Source organism: Synchiropus splendidus, chromosome 5 (genome assembly GCF_027744825.2).
Source record: "Synchiropus splendidus isolate RoL2022-P1 chromosome 5, RoL_Sspl_1.0, whole genome shotgun sequence".
NCBI classification, from domain to species: Eukaryota; Metazoa; Chordata; class Actinopteri; order Syngnathiformes; family Callionymidae; genus Synchiropus; species Synchiropus splendidus.
The window spans coordinates 26,616,817-26,635,374 of record NC_071338.1 but is presented as its reverse complement, the minus strand read 5'-3'; the positions used below and the strand labels follow the sequence as shown (position 1 = coordinate 26,635,374).

The 18,558-nt window shown below is 42.3% G+C and overlaps 1 protein-coding gene across 2 annotated transcripts in view; it reads right to left on the bottom strand.

Moving 5' to 3' along the window:
- Nucleotides 1-639: 639 nt before the first annotated feature.
- Nucleotides 640-18,558, bottom strand: part of cpne7 (copine VII) — a 47,816-nt gene continuing 29,897 nt past the window's right edge. For both annotated transcript variants that reach the window (XM_053864911.1, XM_053864912.1), the window contains 5 exons: nucleotides 18,391-18,445; nucleotides 13,454-13,505; nucleotides 11,209-11,342; nucleotides 9,744-9,980; nucleotides 640-5,940 (listed from right to left, as the gene is read on the bottom strand). In XM_053864911.1, the coding sequence (XP_053720886.1) occupies nucleotides 5,788-5,940; nucleotides 9,744-9,980; nucleotides 11,209-11,342; nucleotides 13,454-13,505; nucleotides 18,391-18,445 (631 nt within the window). In that variant the 3' untranslated portion in view covers nucleotides 640-5,787. The remainder of the gene's footprint in view (nucleotides 5,941-9,743; nucleotides 9,981-11,208; nucleotides 11,343-13,453; nucleotides 13,506-18,390; nucleotides 18,446-18,558) is intronic.

The window sequence follows — 18,558 nt, the reverse complement described above, 5'->3', positions numbered from 1 at the left end:
AAAACATAACGTGCGCGGACCGATTAGCTGACCCATGACACGCTTTGTTATTGTGTATAAATCAGCCTCTGTATGCAGACGTGTCCCGTTAGCTATATTTACTGACTGTTTTTTCTTCATATTGAGGCATAAAACCTTCCCTGTCTCCACACTGGACCGTGGTAGAGAGTCACAGGGGAGGTGCTCACTCTAGGACTTGACTCCAGGGTTTGATGTCCTGTTGTGGGCTGGAGCTGGGACAGGGATGAGGCGAGTCTGGGACAGAACGTGACTTGGTTCATGACTTTGTCACAGCCAAACTGCACAGAAGCGCACATTCAGAGCTGGACACGCACCGGGCACCTCTTCACTTCTGGAGAGACGTCACTCACTCGGCAACCCCTCCCACATGCAGCGGCCACACACATAGAGGAACAGCCACCTGCAGCAGACACTCTACATTCACTCCTACAAAAGCCTATTTTAAGGCTTGGAACGCATTATTTCTTTTTCCATTCATTGTAATGGGAAAAATCGATTCAGATTTCGAACAAATCGCTTCTCAAACGGCCGTCTGGAACGGATTGTGGTCGAGAACCGAGGTACCACTGTACATAAATGTGAACAGAGAACAGACCAATGATTCAGCTTTAAACCCAATTATGCAATTTATTGAAACAATTGCAAGACAAACATAAAGTACAACAGAGGTTTGTGCAAATACAGACTTGCATATTAGCATATCATAAAATCCAAATGAATGACAGCACAGCACAACAGTGAGCATTAGCATGCAGCAAACCCTTTCTTCCCTATAGGAAATCAAATATTTACTGACGATACATCCGTCCCTTTGAACCCACAATTACACCAGTTGCATATTTGAGTGGTTCCACTGCAAATCCAGCGCAGAATAACAGTATGTTGGAATGAGAGCGGCCACCTGGGACTTTTCATTCTGAGAGGAAAATGCTTCTCTTTGTTGGTCAGCGGTTCGGTACATGAGGGAACTGAGCGGTTCCCAGGCTTCTCTCTTGTCGTGCCACAATGCAGCAGGTTCTCTTGAACTGATGAGAGCTGAGGTGAAATTGTGGTTATTGAAGCACTTTAATTGTGGTTATTGAAGCACTTTAAACATGAGATATAGGATGAATTATGTATGGGATTTCAGGACACAATTCATTGAAGGCAGCGTTGCTAACGGCTGGTGAAGCTTACCAGTAGCAAACACTTCAAAAAACAAAACAGTGTTTTGACTTTTAAGATACAAAACAAATCTGCCTCAGGATCACAGCAACCCTGTAATTTATGTTGGATTATTGGAAGGTCTGTTGTCACCTATCCTCAACCACATCCATGAACCTCATTGGCTATTTTCCCCCTGGTGTCCCCACCTGCCAATATTTTGTCTCTCTCTGCTTTCTGGCCTCCCTTCGAACAGCCTCACCGCCTCCTACAACGCTGCCTCTGTTTCCTCTTTTGTGCAAGAGGTACAATACTGACTCCACAGTTGCCATGTTGGTTTTGGAGTTTGTTGTTGGCATAAACTTTTGACTCTGGGCTGCTCCCCCTGGTGGACATCAATGGGCAAAGGGAGCATCAATGGGCCTTAACTCTCTTCTAAGCACAAATCACTGTAGTTGAATTATTAAATCTCAAAGACGGGCAATAAATGAAAATGCATACTTAGAATATATTTGTTAATAAGCGTGTCCCATAAGTCAGGCGCAGACACAGAAGAGATCTCACGACTGTGTGTATTGTATTTGCTGTGTGCAGTGATGAGCTGGTAATGGGGAACTAGCTATTTAGTGAGTCACTCTGTGAAAAGAAAAAAAAAGAAACACAAGTGTGAGCCAGCAGAGAAATGTTTCGCATAATAAACCGCATCTGTTGCCACGTTGGGTAGAATACATACTGATTTTCAGCTGTTCTCAGACCAGCCTTGGCTCGACTCCATTTCAAAACTTCCTTGTTTGTGCCGTGCAAAACAGTTCATAATTATAGTTTTGTTTCTGTATAACTTGTGCTTCCCCTGGAAAATTACACACAATGAAAAAGGTAGAACGAGGGGAATAATGAGGAATTGCTGCCGAGGCGGATTATGACCCGAGGCTGAGAAACAACACGGCGGTAATACCGCGAGTGGATTGCTGTGTAAAGCACAAATCTTAGCAGAGCTGCTGTTTTCAGATATGAAAATGTGAGCTGCTTTGCCTCCGAGGGAAACAAACTGTGTGTTGGTTTTAATCTGCTCTGGTCAGGAGAACAAGACATGAGCGATGAAGAATCTGACTGCAGCCACTGGAGAAAGGACTATGTTAATGGTGAGCCGCTGCTGGTCTTAATAACCAGGCGGTTAATGACTTGATGAAATGCTTCATTCTTCATCTAATTCTGCGAATAATCTTCGACCACCATCACCATTTAAATTTTTAAAAAAAAATGCTGATCACGTGTCTCATTTCCATGTTTCACTTCTTGGAAACTTAAGGTTCATATTTTAGATAGGTATATTTTACATTTACTCAATTAATCGTGCGAGAGCTGAGTTAACTCATGGTTAATGGCAAATTAATCTGATATGTTGTTTCTGCTTTAAATGTAACTTAAAGGAAGATGTTGTCAACACCAGAGCGGCCAATAACACCAGAGTCTCCAGAGCCTCTGAGGTGATTCTCAAGAATGTTCTGGACAGTGTCTGTTATGGTGGGTTGTTGGAGTAAACAAATGTTTGCATGAGAAAAGCATGATTGGCCACTCCTCTTCCTTCAAGTTACATTTAGAACAGATACAAAATGTGGGATTCATTTGCTATTAATCGCAAGTTAACTCAACCTCAGTGTGGTTCATTCAGATTAAAAACCTGCACAAAACTTGAGTCAAAAACAATGAGCAAAAACCACAGCGGCAGACCGGTTTACAGTACTGTTCCATTACAACATGATTCCGCTGGAATGAATTTGTAGATATTTTTGCTGCTAGTTCAGAAAGGGGTCTTGTTACAGATAGAGATTTCCATCAGGGGATGCCAGAGCATGTCAGCCTCCTCCTCCATTATCATCCTCCCTAGTCACCTACTGCTCCTCATGTCCTCATTCACCACATCCATTAATGTCATTGGCTGCATTCCTCTTCTCCTTTTGCCATCTCAAACATTCCTTATTCAACATGTCCTCTGTATGTATTTAAACCATTTCAATTTCAACTTAATTCCGATGAAAATGCTCACCTACTCTTCAGTCATCGGTCAGTCCTTTGCATCTATTCCACCCTATCCTGACTTGCTAGAACTGACTTCCTCTCCTCTTCTCACCAGCTCATACCTCCGTCTCCTCAGCTTCTCTTCATTCTCATGCGCAGGGTCTTTGGATTGATGCTTAGAGTGTGCACAACACCTGATATAAATAATCTAACCACAGTCATTTCAAAGAGCTGGGGGGACTGGAAGGGGGTTTGGGTGCTATTGCATAATCATTGCCTAAATATTCTAGTAAAATAATCCAAATTTCAGTGGTTTAAATGACATAACAGCTCTGTTTTAAATAGTATTATCCTTCTTCAAGCATTGTTTGCATTCGAGCGTGTGCGACTCGGAATCAAGCACCAGCCCGATCGATCGGCCTCAGTGTTTGTGATCTTCAGGGGAAAAAACAGAGCACATATGTTCTTCAAAGAGTTGAGAGAACAGCCAGCCGCAGATGTGCGGAGGTGCTTTCACACGTCAATAGTTTGTATCTAGGGAGAGCTGCCGAGTTTCCAGAGGACAAATCAATGTCAGTCAGATTTGCAGCGGGAGCTCGAGTGTTTCACTTGCTTTTATAAACACTGTTTCCACCATTTAGATAAGAGGGACTACACTTAGATATTTAAACTCATACTTTGATTAACCAGCAGAGTATCGAGCAACAAATCTGAGCGGGCTGTGGGAGCTGTGTGTTTTTTCACTTCACAATATTAAGACATTTTTTTCTTTTGTTGGAAGTAGTTTAGCATCACGTTCGGAAGCTATCACTTTATGTTTGAAGGAGAATTCATAAATAATGTGTCTCATACTTTCTGTGGGTCAATGTGAAACTCTTCTCGTGGCACAAAGTGTTATTTTCACAGCTTGTCTCAGAGCCACTTCCCCCTAATACCAAGCCATTTTAACAACAACTTTGGCACATATCGCATCTACAGTTGAACAAAACTTCAAGTCTATCGCCACTGAAAAAAAAAAGGTGTTTTGTCTATTGTTACAATCTGTCACAAAAGAGCTTGTTCATTGGTGAAGGCACTCAGGTTTTGTGTTGACTGCTACCTTCTACTCTTGAACAAGGCAAATGAATGTTTGCAACACTGAAGATGGATAAGTGTTACAGTCAATACCGAGTGTCACTGAGGCCCATTCTAGCTGGGATGGGGGAGGAGTGAGGATCACTCCATTGCCATGTTATCACTCCACTGAATGGCTGTTTTCATGGCATGTATCACCCATTCATATGGACTACCAGGCTCCTGCTTTGCCTCCTTTTTGAAGCAGGCTGTGATCACCCATCTCTATGGTACATGTACACCACTCTCACTAGTTCCAATAAGCTTTTCTCCTCTCTGCCCACGCCTTGTTTGGAACAGCAAAAACATTCACCCTCTTAGTAGCATTTGCCATCACTCATGCAACTTAAATGAAGAGTAGAAGCATACAAGCACATAGAAAGGTGTGATCACAGCAGGATGTTACGACAGTGAAAATGACCTTTCGTTGGATTGGTAACATCCATAATGGGTGAGAGTACAGAGCCTGTGCAGATGGAAGACCGAGGCAGAGTCTCAGGTGGTACCATGGAGTGCAGATGCTGAGGGGTCTGTGACTAATGTTACATTCTACTTTTCACGCAAGATGTCACTAAACTGCCACCTGACGTCTGTTGCAATGCAAATGTGATGCAAAACATATGAATCACTGTATGTTTCACTGTTTTCTGATGCACTTCTCTGTGTGATACACACTGAAAACCTCCGTTGTTCTGACACACGATTTAAAAAAAAAAAAAAAGGCAGCAAATTTTGGTGAACTGATCATGAAACATTGATCATCTGGATCTGTCTTGTGTCATGTAGAATAATCCGACTGTCAAATGCTCAGTATGATGAGAAGTTCTTGTTCATATGAACTTCAAGAAGGAAACGATGAAACCAAAATATTGGAGATGAAAATACAATTTGAACATAAAGACCTGCTGTTCTGAAACACATGTGTCTTTGAAAACTGATTCCACCAAGGTCACTCACTCATGGACCGCACAAAAGTCCGGAAGTCATGATAGTTCTCACATGGCCTGTGAGAGCTGGGGTTGGAAAACCATGGTTGCTTTGGGAACATTATTTGGGAACACTTATTTTACAGAGATAGCTGTCTTCGAATAGAGAACTGTGTATTCTCCTCCATTTACTCACCAGCATGTGACAATAAACTGAAGCCTTGTTATGGAAGCAATCTGCCGGATTTGAAGTACGTCGCGAGAATCCGATGTTTAAGACACAAATCACCGTAAATGACAACAGTGTTTGAACGGAATAACCATTAGAATGAATGAGCGTGTCAACTAAGACGCCTTAGATGAATGGGGACGATCACCGTCAGAGAGAACTGCTGACCATAAGACAAACGCGCCTCACAGCTTCTATCCTCACATCCCTCATGTACAGACTGATAGATGGTGAGAAAAAATAGGTTTCATTTATCATCCAGAACCTCATGCGCCTCATGGGTGTGCTGGACTGGTGCTGCGGTCAAAGCCCGGCGCCCTCGACGGGGCGGCGTCCTCACTCTGTCGGGGTGCTGGCAACAGGGGTGAGGATGGGGGTGGGTAAGTCCTGGGCTGGACACATGGGTGAGATGGCCTTATGGCTGTAATACTCCACCACTTGGTTGGGCACCTCCGCCAAGACACATTTGGCCAAAGCCGCCGGAGAAGCCTGAAACACATGAAACAGAAGATGGAAGGAGCTACTTCTATTTTCCCATGAAAGTGATTATCCTGCTTCCAGGTTTTGTGTAATTTTTTTGTATCACTGTGTTGGATTAAAGCGAGATTAATGATGGGATTAAGGCATCAGTTGCAATAGTTTTTAAGGCTTATTCACCACATGCTGCGCATGATATATCCACTCATTCTTTCCCATCATTAGACGCCAGTCAACACTTTTAAAAAACTGGTTTCCACCATCAGCTTATTGTCAAGCTTTTTATTCATGTCTCACTGATAAACCAGAGCTGCTGTTACCTCATGAATAAGAGGTTTTTCTCACACTGACTCAAGACAAACCTGTGCTGCGTAATACCCTTTTTGTTCCAACTGAGACACGCCTTTCCTTGACATTACTGTCATGCATTAAATGTTCCCTGTAAGATGCGTGCATGTGCAATTGCGCACAGCTGAAATGATCTCACAAAAATATCTGCCCTGCGCAACTGAAATTAATCCTGAATTGAATATAAGTTACTACAATTTCCGGACTACAGGGCTACTTCTTCCCGTCCAGACATAAAGCCTTGTGACATTAGACCAATTAAAATAAGCCCTCACAGCGCTGTTCGACTGTGTGTGTCCTTAACCAGCAGTTTCCACAGGTCCTCCAGTGCAGCGGTGCTTAAGACCATCCACCAAGTGACATCGCTACATACACAATGAACTACTGGAGCTGATTTCTCTAAAAGTCGCTCGTGGTTGGTCAAAATGTGCATATGCACTGAGCCAATTAGGGCGGCGGAGTTACGCACAGGAGAGAGCAAGAGAAACGCGCGAGAGAGAGAGAATCGTACACAGAGACTACACACTAGTCAGTGAGGAAATTGACAGTAAAGAAACTTGTTCCTTGTTCATTTTTGCCTGATCCACACAGGCTCACTGTTCTAGGACAAGCGTTGACAGAATACGGTGGCCTCAAGAGGACAAAATTCAGTCTCACAACAGACAGATTCATGAGCCTTGTCAATCAGTTTGAGAAAGGATGAATATTTGTAAATGTTGTTTGACATCCAGCGCCCTCAATGGTGTCAGGTGACTTCAATGACTTGAGTCAGTTTACTTATTGTTTCAGAAGATTCTTGATATATTCATATCGTGAGTATATTACATTATGATTCAGTTGAACAAATATGTAAAGAATCTATACAATTCAAAGACAATTTTAAACTTCAGACATGTTCAATTCCTCAGTGTGAACCATGCAAATTGTAATTTTTTTTCGGTTAATATTTTTAAAATGCTATTATAAACTATTACAGCAGTCACCACGGCCGACAACGACAGATCGCTCACAGTGGTCCAGGTGAGCGCTCAGAGAGTTTGTGTCTTTGCTCAGACACATGAAAAATTAAAAGGAACATTGCCGTCGTGCATTTATTCTGTCAAAGTCAAATGAGCCCATTAGACCAGCAGGTGCCAGTCGTATTCTGGAAGTTGCTCACTTGCAGTACCACAGACTTCTATTGACATCAGTCGCTTTAAAGCTCTTGAGGAAACTCTTGAGATGCTGTGGTTGGGTTGGGAAAGGTGCTAAATCATTGGCTTCTCTCACTTTCACATTGACTTCAACTGTTGTAGTGCACCATGGGGATAGTACGGTGGCAGAGAAGTGCAAAACACAACACAGTTAACAGCGAACATTACAAAATGAACGCTATGCTATTACGTGACAAAGGACGTAAATAAAGGAAAACAACATACAAATGCCAGAAACCCATGTGAGCAACACGCTTTGCCAATGAGAATATTGTCACAGATTGGACACAATAATTGTGTTATGTTTTCGCTGAATTGCATTGTGTTTTGTGTACATTTTTGCATTGTCTTGTGTCGATGTCGAAGCATTTCCTGTTACATATGTTGTGTTTCTCAGCCACTGTCGAATAGCTGGCGTCATATCAACCATGGTCAATAGAAATATTCAATCATGTTTGGGACCACAGCGGATTATACAATTTATCTGCACAACAATCTGATGAATTACACTTTTAATTCAAGTTTCATATCATTCCAAGTCAATAGTCACTTTTTTCACTGGTGCATTAACCACAAAGGCCACAGTGTCCCAGCACAACAATTAGGAAGGAAATAATGGCCATGCAAAACAGCGGGGTCCCTGATCTTAATATGCTAATGCTGTCATTAAAACTGGAAGCATAGAATGTTTAATTAATTTTGCTGTCAATTAATCAACTGTAGTTGCATAATCCCCCACCAGATGCTGTTGTTTCGGAAGCCTGCTGCAGGACCAGTCTTCCAGGTACAAGAGCGTCGGTGTCTGAGCTGCTGGTTATGGTATGAAAGCAGGGGAAATATTGAGTTGGACCCGAGTCAATCTGAAATCTTGGCCACCTTTTCTGATACACAGGCAAAGAAAGGTTTAGCCCCGGTGGTCAACTTTAATGAGAAAAGCTCTGCTATTGGAGCAGAGCAGGAGTGCCAACCCAGACCACACCACTGTCATCCTACTACTGGTCAGATCGCACTCGCCACAATCAAAAAATGACTGCACCAACGCCTATTAATGGAATCATTTTTCATACTTTAAATCTCAACGAATTGTTTTTTATCACAGCGTGGCACTGTAGTTACATCGACTTGTTGAAAAACTGTAAAGAGAAGGATAAAAAATGTATTTTTTTAAGTCCCATGTGGACAGTTTATTGTGTCGGTTTAAACGTAATAACATCCTGAATAATAACTAGATGTTTGGAGAGTTTTTCTTGGTTGGGCTCCACTTCATCTGCAGCACTTGCAGAGCGAGGGGCAGCAGCTTGTTTGCTCTTTTAAACAACAACGGAGGGATGTGGCGCGAAGCAGTCAGAAGGCAGTCAAGCGCTGCAGAGGAGACTGGATGCCAACATGTGTAGAATCACCTGAACCAAAGAGGATGAGGCAGCAGTCAATTATTCTGCTCCTCACCGACTTTCTCAACACCTGAGATCAAACTGACAGCTTGTTATTGGACAGGTTCACTGCGGCTTTCTGTAAGGACTTGTTGGTCTTTTTGTCTGAGCAGCAGATTACAGGAATCAAAATGACTCAAATTCAAGAAGGATTCAAGTTTAAAGTGTTGTTTTGCCATTCAACATGTTTGGGTTTTTGAGCACTTTTTTTGGCACAGTGTAGTTTTAAGGGAGAGTCGACTTATGCTGGGATCAAACTGCAGAGTTGCTTCGCAGGGAAAGTGCCTGATGAGCTTTGTCCATAACATGCTGAGGCGTAGTTTTCACATCGCAGTGGATGTGAGAGGATCCACAGAAGTCCAGGTCCAAGACTTAAAACTAGCTTCTGGCTTATCTGTCTTCTTTACTGAATTCAAACAAAGGATACAATTCATCCTTGTATTGGCAATGTATCACTTCCTATAATTGTTACTGTTATTATTAATATGATAAATATTATATAATTCCAATCTGCTTTTTTACTACTTGAATTATTTGTTTTCCTGATGTGTTTCTTTAGTATGAAGTCATGGGATTGTGCTCTGCTTTTTTCTTTCCTGTCTGTTCAATATTTAATCACTAATAACTGGGAGTTACACTGTGTTGTGGGTTGGAGAGCTTGAAAGTTGTCTTCATTGTGCGGGTTATTCTCTCTGCATTCTGCTCTCTGGAAAGCACTAGGACTGGTGAACACCTTGTCTTACATGACAGCTTTTCTTTAACAACGTAAATGTCTTGCCTTGTGTGAAATCTTTAACACTTATATAATAACTTCAACGCTGCTATAACACAGAGATCAACTGACCGTTTTGAAGTCTCTGAAGGGCACAAACTGCACGATGTCCCTGAGGACAGGCTCCCCTTTAGGTGAGCGCAGAACTCCGTCGTCTCCGTCCAGTATCTGCATGTCTGTGAAGTCAGCGTTTCCCACGCCAACAATGATTATGGAGAGCGGCTGGTATGAGGCTCGAACGATGGCTTCCCGCGTGTCGGCCATATCTGTCACCACACCGTCAGTGAGGATCAGCAGGATGTGATATCGCTGTAAGAAGTGAGGACAAGTCCATGTCAATTCCAAGTCTGTCATTCATCTGACACTGAGAAGAGACAAATGAATGCAAAACCACTGGAAAGTTTATTATTTACTAATATTTCATTCGCTATATCAGGGCAGGGAAATTATATTTCAGGGGCCACATGACATATACTGTTGTGAGGGACCGTCAAGAGTGAGGAAAGAGCAGGGCGGGAAAACAGCCTCAACATTATGACACTGGGATCACAAGCACTAAAGGAAAACAAAAAGAAGAAATGAAATGCCATAAGTAAAGCTGTGATCATAGCCATATAAGAGAAAGCAATTTATTGTTTAATTTCACATTAATTTCATTCTAATATAAGTCATAAAATAACTATCAATTTATGAGGATTTTTTTTTGCAGAACATTTTTTTAGCTTTTTTTTCCAATCAATTTTGAAGGATGAGAAGTAAAAATAAATAAAAGTCTTTCTTTTCTGTTCACAGTAAAACGTCTGTATGATCAGATCAGTTTTCTATTTTTCCCTTGATCTCTTTAGAGTCACATCAATGTAGCACTTAGCCCACACTTCATGATTGCTAAAGTTCTCAAATTATCTGCATGGTTGTTCGGACATTTGAAAAAATACAGTTTATTTAAACACTTTTTAAAAAAGAAAAGGAAATGCAGAATGTCTTTTCTTATTCGAGGGACAGTAAAATACAGTATGTAGCTGTGTGTGATTCCCTGATAATAATAAAGTACTTTAGAGTAAGAAAATAAAAGCCACTGGCAAGTAAAGATCAGAGGCAAGGTTAAATAAAGTTGTAAACTGTGCACAGTTGGTTAAAAAGAGCAGCGTCATGATTCAATTATTGCAATCTTACTGACAAACAAAGGACGTGGTGTTGCTGGCAGATTGACTACATTAAGTTCTGGGCCTGTCAGTCTTAATACACTTGAAACAGCGCGGGGTGTAAAGACGTCTGAAAATCCTTCCACTATTTATACACCAGACATTAATTACGCTTCATAAGCTTCAAGCACAAACAGTTGGTGATATAACATGAAAAATCTGCCAGTGCTGCACTGCTGGATTTACACGAATACATAATTCAGGGAATACTAATTTGCTCTTTAATGCTTCTTGCTACTTTCGCCGGAGGGCATCATTACTACGCATACAATAAGGTGAAACTGAGGCTGAACCTCGGTGAGCATGCGTTGGTATTGGTGTCAGCGGAGACTCACAGAGGCGTCTTTAATGTTCCCGTCACCTGCAGCCAGCTTTGCTATCCTGTTGATGATGGGAGACACGTTGGTCGGGCCGTACAGCTGGATTTTAGGAAGGCAGTTCTGGTATGCTTCAACCACTCCTTGGATCTCTGGTCAAAGAGTGAGAAGTAATGACTCACACTGGATATGACACTCACTTATAAGTTCCGTCTTTGTCTGGGAGTCAGGGGTAAAGTGAAGCCGACACCAGACGGAGTGTAGGCAGCCGCGCGTCCTGATAAATCTCACTTCAGCTGGGTGGGTCGCTTCAGTGGCCGAGTTTCAGATGTCTTATCACACAAACTGGCAGGGTTTTGGTTACAAATAGGCAGCTCCAACATGTATGCACGCTGATGTTAATACCAAGTTAAATCTTGTTGGAACAAACAAGGGCCATGTCTGCTACAGCAGGGACCACAACTCAGCCTGGTCGGTGATTCCTGTGCTTTGTTTTTGCAAACATCAGGTGAGAATCATTTTGAGTGTTTGCCTATCTGGTCTCTTGGTCTTCTCACAATCGATAACCCTCCCACTATGCCCAAAAAAATGAAATAAACAGTTGGCTTTCAGTCAGAAGGATGGGTAAGTGGCTGAACAAGATATAAACCACATTTCAAGACTGTTGTTTGAACTCATCTCAATGTTGTTTTGATCTTATTAAACACTCCACTGAAGATGCAAGAAAGCATCAGAATGTTTTATCTGTCCTCACTCTTATTTCCTTATTTGCGGCTTAAACCGAAAGCTGTCCTTCCCCCTCACCCTTCATGGCAATGAAACCAGCGATGAAGCGTATGGAGAACACCAGTTGAAAGCAGGAGAGACGAAGCCTCATGAGCCAAGACAGGGTTGAAAAATTGTGCTCTATTTTTTATGATGTCTCATGGGGCCAGAGTTGTACAGCGGTGGAGTCAATCCCATCAGTCAGGGGGCGAGCGAGGGGGGGCACCCATGACAGCTTGCTTTTCCGCCGCAGGGCGCACGGAGACGGGCAATAAAAGATAATGAATGTGCTTCATGTGACCCTATATGTGCTGAAAAGGTCTCTGACCATGTAATTGAATGTAAATAGAAAAATATATTGACAAGTACCCGCTGAAAATGGACTGGTTTGGGTCCCCGTCAGCCTACAGCCCACCCACAACTTGCATGAGTCTCACACAATTGTACAAGCTGCTTAGCCAACAGGCAAATAAATCTTCTCTCAATAAGCAAAGTATTTGAACTCCATGTGGTGGGTTGCGTGTGGCCCCTCATGTTACAGTACAGCAGAGCTTCACTTATGAGTTTCTCCAAGGGTCAGTCCCCGCTTGTGCGACTTTATGACGCTACACCTTCACTGGCTCGACTTGTTGCCAAATGATTAAAGGCAGCCCACCAAAATACAAGGACTCATTTCCCTCTGCGATGCTACAATTCACTGGTTTCCTGCTGACAATTATGGCTTTTTTTAGATTTATAGGTGCTGTTTGAGATCTTTACGGGCAGGAGGAGTAATGGAAAGTGGCATTGGAGTGTGTGTAAATCTGATGTATTCTTCTACCTCCCTCTGTCAGCTCCTAACTTCAGGCGTCAACACAGCGTATCACTTATCTCCCTTTCAGTGTTTGGCAGCTCCACTTTTATGTGGAACGTCCTCTCGGCCACAGCGAACAACTGTCAAGGGCTCACCAGCAGGGGGCAGTAATGATTATTCACTCCATGTGGGGATGGGTACCGATTTCAAATCCATATTGACCCAGTACTGACTGAATTTGATCGGTACAATCGACTCACATTAAGTCAAACGCTACCACGTTTCCATGCTTGGCCGCAGCCACAGGTTAGCACCTAGTGTTGAGTGGCGGACCATGGACTCGGTAGCGGATTTTGGCACCAAATTGGTTAAAACATGAAAGTTACCCATCCCAAACTTCATGCACTTAAAACTGAGAAGAAGTAAAAGAGCAGCAGCGAATCATAATGGCAGTCTTCTTATTGCCGTAATAACGGTGTACGGTGACAGGGCTGGGGGATAAGAACCGACAAGATGGTCCAGTCAGAACCATCGAGTAGCCTATGTGTGTTTCTGCAACGGTGGGGAAAACCTCATAAGCACCAGAACATACAGTAGGAGCATCCAGGATTCATCCACTCGCATTCACATTTACAAACCACGGAGCTTAAGTGTGAATGATGTCGCTAATGGAGGGAAATGGCACCAAAGACAAAAGTGACTTACCTTCACATTCATCATCTTCTGGGTTAAAATTAATGGCAAAGTCATGTGACACCTGTGGGCAGACAGGAACCAATGAGATTCATCTTTTTTGTTTATCATTAGGATTCAGCTCAAGTCCCTGAGTAGCTCTGCCCTTCCCTCCGACCTCTGGCCAAAACACCTGGGACACTTCAGAAGGATTTCACTTGAGGAGATGATGCAGCAGGAAACAGGTGGCACCATACATGACTAGCACGCTCTCAAACTCTCTTTTTAAAATCTATTTAGGCAGGATGCACGTTTGTTTGAGGCTCCTGAGGGGACGGCGGAGAGCCCAGAGGAAACCCACGCACGCATGACCAGGCTTGCTATTCCTTTCTTTCTATCAGAGCGAGACATCTCCGGGCAGAGACGTCAAAGCTTTGCTCCCAACACGAGCATCTGTAAACACTTACCAGATGGATCCTAGTCAATGCCCTCCTTCATTTTAATTACAAACTCTGTCTGGGTCTCATACACCTGTCTCTCGTACCAGCTCTTTTTCAGATGTGTTTTAAGACTTGAATGCTGACACACTCTCAGGGTTGTCACAAGAGCGAAGCTTTCGTAACAACGAAACGCAGAATAAAGGTGAGCGAGGACGTTAAACAGGTTTATAAAGATGTGCCGTTCTTTCTTTTTCCCCCCACAGTAGAGGCAGTGGGGAGTCCAACATCAGGGGTCACAGATAAACAGCGCGGGGTCACTCACAAACACAGCACAACCTTTACTTCAACCCACATGACGTCAACAAATGTCTGCAAAAACAAAATTCATTCCTGGCGGATTGCTTTTCTGCCGTTGCCTCTCTGTGCCGCCGACTAGATGGAGACACAATATCTGAGATTTGTAATATCCTGTCTGCGAGCGTTACACGTCAGCGAGCCGCGCTGTGGTTTTTGATAAGAGGTCCCATCGGTAGTTTCCACAATGGAAACCACAGCATTATTTAGCGCCGAGTTGTTTGCCGACTTTAATCCTTAATTCACGCTCTGAATCATCGCTGTGATCACGAAGCAATAATGAGCAGAACACGAGGAGAGAGGTTTCATCTGAGAAGATTAAAAGTTGTTTCTTTCATCTGGTGCATTCTCACCATCCAGACCACAGATTAAACATGTTTATCTTCAAGCTGTAGTCAGCGTAAATCCCTTCACAGACTTGACTCCTTGGCGTCTCATTATTTCATTCATTTCAGCGGATACTAATTAAATATATAAATATAAAACATAACAAAAACGGAACATAACACCAAAAATATTATGTTCAAAGTGCCATCAAAATAGCTGAGGGTGGCACAGTGGCCCAATGGTTAGCACTGCTGCTTCTCAGCAAGAAGGTTTCTTCCCACAGTCCAAAGACATGCTCACTAGGTTGGACGCTCTAAAGTTGGCCCTAGGTGTGTGTGAGTGCCCTGCGATGGACTGGCGACCTGCCCAGAGTGTATTCCTGCCTCTTGCCCAACGACCATGGGATAGGATCCAGCACTCCCCACACTGAAGATGGTTCACTGAAGATAGATGCATAACAAAAACCTTCAGATTTTCAAATGGACTCTCTTGAGGGTTAAATCTGGTATTCAGGAGGTAGCAGAGATGAAGATGCTGAGCTTCTCTCTGGGAGTGAGCAGGATGGATAGGATCAGAGGGACAGCACATGTGCTCAGGTGTTTAGGAGACAAAGTCAGAGAGGCTAGATGGAGATGGTTTGGACATGTACAGAGGAGAGAGAGCCAGTACATTGGTAGATGAAGATGTTGAGGTTGGAACTGCCAGGCAGAAGGTGGAGAGGAAGGACAAAAAGCAGATTTATGGAGGTGGTGAAGGAGGACATGAGGTTTGTAGGTTTGAGAGAAGAAGAAGCAGAGGACAGAGTGAGATGGAGGAAGATGATCCGCTGTGGCGACCCCTGAAGGGAGGAGCCCAAAAAAAAGTCACACTTTCTCTGGACATATCACTCCTAAAATATCCCTCATACTGCCACTGAAAAGGCCTGAGCAGAAATTCGCATTTGATCTATTTAAATATAGATGTGGAGCCGGCGCTCTAATATGCGATCAGCTTTGGCAACGTTCGACTCAAAATCTGACGCCTATGTGATTGCCTCTCAAACACGTGCCAAATGAAATGCAAATCTGTGGGATGGGTTTTTACTGCTGGCGCAAGCTCCAACTTCATGACTTGTTTCCTAGTCACATTCGAGCTGCTGAGGAAGATGACCCACCAGAGGTTTTAAGAGGGACCCGGGCAAAAATAGACCCGGCGTTCATCAACCTCCAGGAGGGTTCCAGACATCATCAGAAATTGGTCTAATGACCTGAAAGTCATCCTCCTTCAGCGCCACCAGCAGCCCGTGTGGAAGCATATGATGATGATTATTATTGAAAATATCATGTAGGACAGCTTGAGTGTGAGGGCACTAAAGGAGGCAGGTTGCTGTTTAAGTAAACAGCCAAACAGTGTCAAAGGAAGAATGTGCCCAGCGCAAATGAAGGCGTTAACTAGCCAGATGTTGTTTGCGAAGTGTTCTGGAAGATGCACCTTAGATTGTGAGGGACATCCTGTTCACGCTTCAAGGTTAAAAACTCCTCGCTGATTTTTCAAGGGCTATCAAGCAAGCAGTTTTATCCACTGTTTACCACTCCTCTCTGTCGTCTGCGGCAACAGCTTGTTGTTTTAACCCGAGATTCTGAAGTCGCCTTCTGCGGCTCATCAGCAGGCTGTTGGTTCCAGTTTGTTCCGACTGGGATCCCAGTTTTCTGTCTGTCTTTTTCCTCCTGTTATTGTTGGACACGCAGTTTCAGTCAATTTGGAATTAATAAAGATGTGTCCTTTCGCTGTCTAAATAGTGGAAACACATTTTCACTCCGCTGCTGCAACATAGTGCAGCACTGTTTTCAACATTTTTTATTCTTTTGGAATGATCCCCTGGCGCCCACTGCTTTGTCTGTACTGTGGGCTGCTGAGTGTGATCCCAGGAGCCCTGAACGGTGGCCTCCTCCATCACCGAGGTACACAGCAGATGTATTCATTTCTCTTTTATTATCACCACATATTTACACCTCTGAAAAGTCTACATCCTCCTAACCAATGTGTCACCCACTGTCAGGCCCCATGGGCACAAGGTTAAAACAATTGTACACAGATATTTATTATAGATTTTTTTTTTTGTCGTATTTGTGACAAAATCATATTTATTTTATTTTCCTCTCTCCAATGTAATGCGTTTTTAAATTAGTGACTATCAACCAATATTAGCAAATACATTTCTTTAAAAAAAAAAACATATATTTTGGGTAAACAGATTTATTTAACATAATTACAAAAAATAAATAAATAAATGTAATTTAGCAGTATGCTCTCCAGTGAACCTTTGTAAGTGCAGGAGTTCCTGGTCCACTGCTCACACTGATGCACAAGACACGTCACAGCTAGGAAGATAACAATAACAAACATGGAGGAATCCCTGAACCAAAGCAAACAAAAGCATCTGTTTGCCTCTGTTCAAGGATGTTTTTCACTACACAATGGCCAGGGTTTCCACTACTCTGAATGTACTCGAAATTCTTATAAAATTAAAACTCTTATACATATATATATATATATATATATATATATATATATATATATATATATATATATATATATATATATATATATATATATATATATATATATATATATGAATGTAGCCACCATCATGATTTATTGTGCTACTGTCAAACTGATGCAAAATAAACAATATTTTGTTGCTTAAATGTATGTATGGACCCATCATTTGATTCAGTCATTGTGGCAAATAGTCTTATACCATTGAAATGCTATTAATTGAGATTAATAAATCACAAATTCTCTAATTAACTAGAGTATAGATAGATAGATAGATAGATATATAGATACATTTAGATAAATAGATAGACACAAAACATTTTTTCCACAACACATGTGAGCTCTAAAGTTTTGCTTTGAATATTTTTTCACATTAAAAATGCTTTTATTCAGTTATTTCATATCTTTTATTACACTGCATCTTTTATTTTTTGTTTCATTTTTTGGCATTTTTTTAGATTCCGTTGCAACATCCTGACTGTGACTCTGACTGTGATGTAATGACATTTTCTTCTACTTCTATGTTTTCCTAGTCCACATAATGTGATCCTGAGGGCAGATGACAGGCAGATTGAGAAGTCAAACAGTGGTGTCCCCGGAAAACTAAAGATGAAATACTCCCTCAGACATTACTGGAATCCTCAGATTCATGTAAAACAGCCAGTTAAATCAGGGTGGCCGCTGACAATTTGGAGTAGGTGACTGAGTGACAGGTAAGGAACTCCTGCAGACCAAGGCAATATTGAGGAGGAAGTCTTCATCGTCTTCACCACGTTATAAAAACACAACAACAAACTGTGCATTTGTGTTAATCCATGTGATGCGATGTGGCCATCATTCAAATACTTATATTACTATTACCCAGATGCACATGGAAATCTTACATGTTGAGGATATTTATCTGCCACAACTGAAGCAGTCAGACACAACTGAAGCCTTCTCTTGTCAAACATCATCATCTCTGCTGAGGTCTCCATCACTAAAGCCTGAACCTCTCACCGCTTCATTTTCTGAACTCAAATGTCAGTCAAGCACGAACATCAGAGGGCTCCAACATCCGACTACCACGTGACCAGCTGATATTTAACGTGAGCTTGAGGGAGAAAAAAATCTGAATAATTGGTTTTGAATGTGAAATGTTGACAGCATGACCGATTATGTCATGAAATGGGTCATGGAAATCCAGGATCCAAGGAGAATACATGAATACACAGTTTGCATAATGGTGCTGGCAAAGGCACGTGTGAAGGTCAGGGGACGAAGTGATGGCTGAAATATAGATGAGAACGCGTGAAAGAAGTTGCTACTCACCTCATAATTTGGTGGAATTCTGGCGCCAAACCCCAAAGCTGAAAATCTTTTGTCGCTGAAACACAGAAACACTAAATAAATGCCAGGGCATTCACAGATGTTTAAAAATGATTTGCATATCATCATTTCATCCATCGTCATCATGGAGCGAGTATGACTGGGTGAATA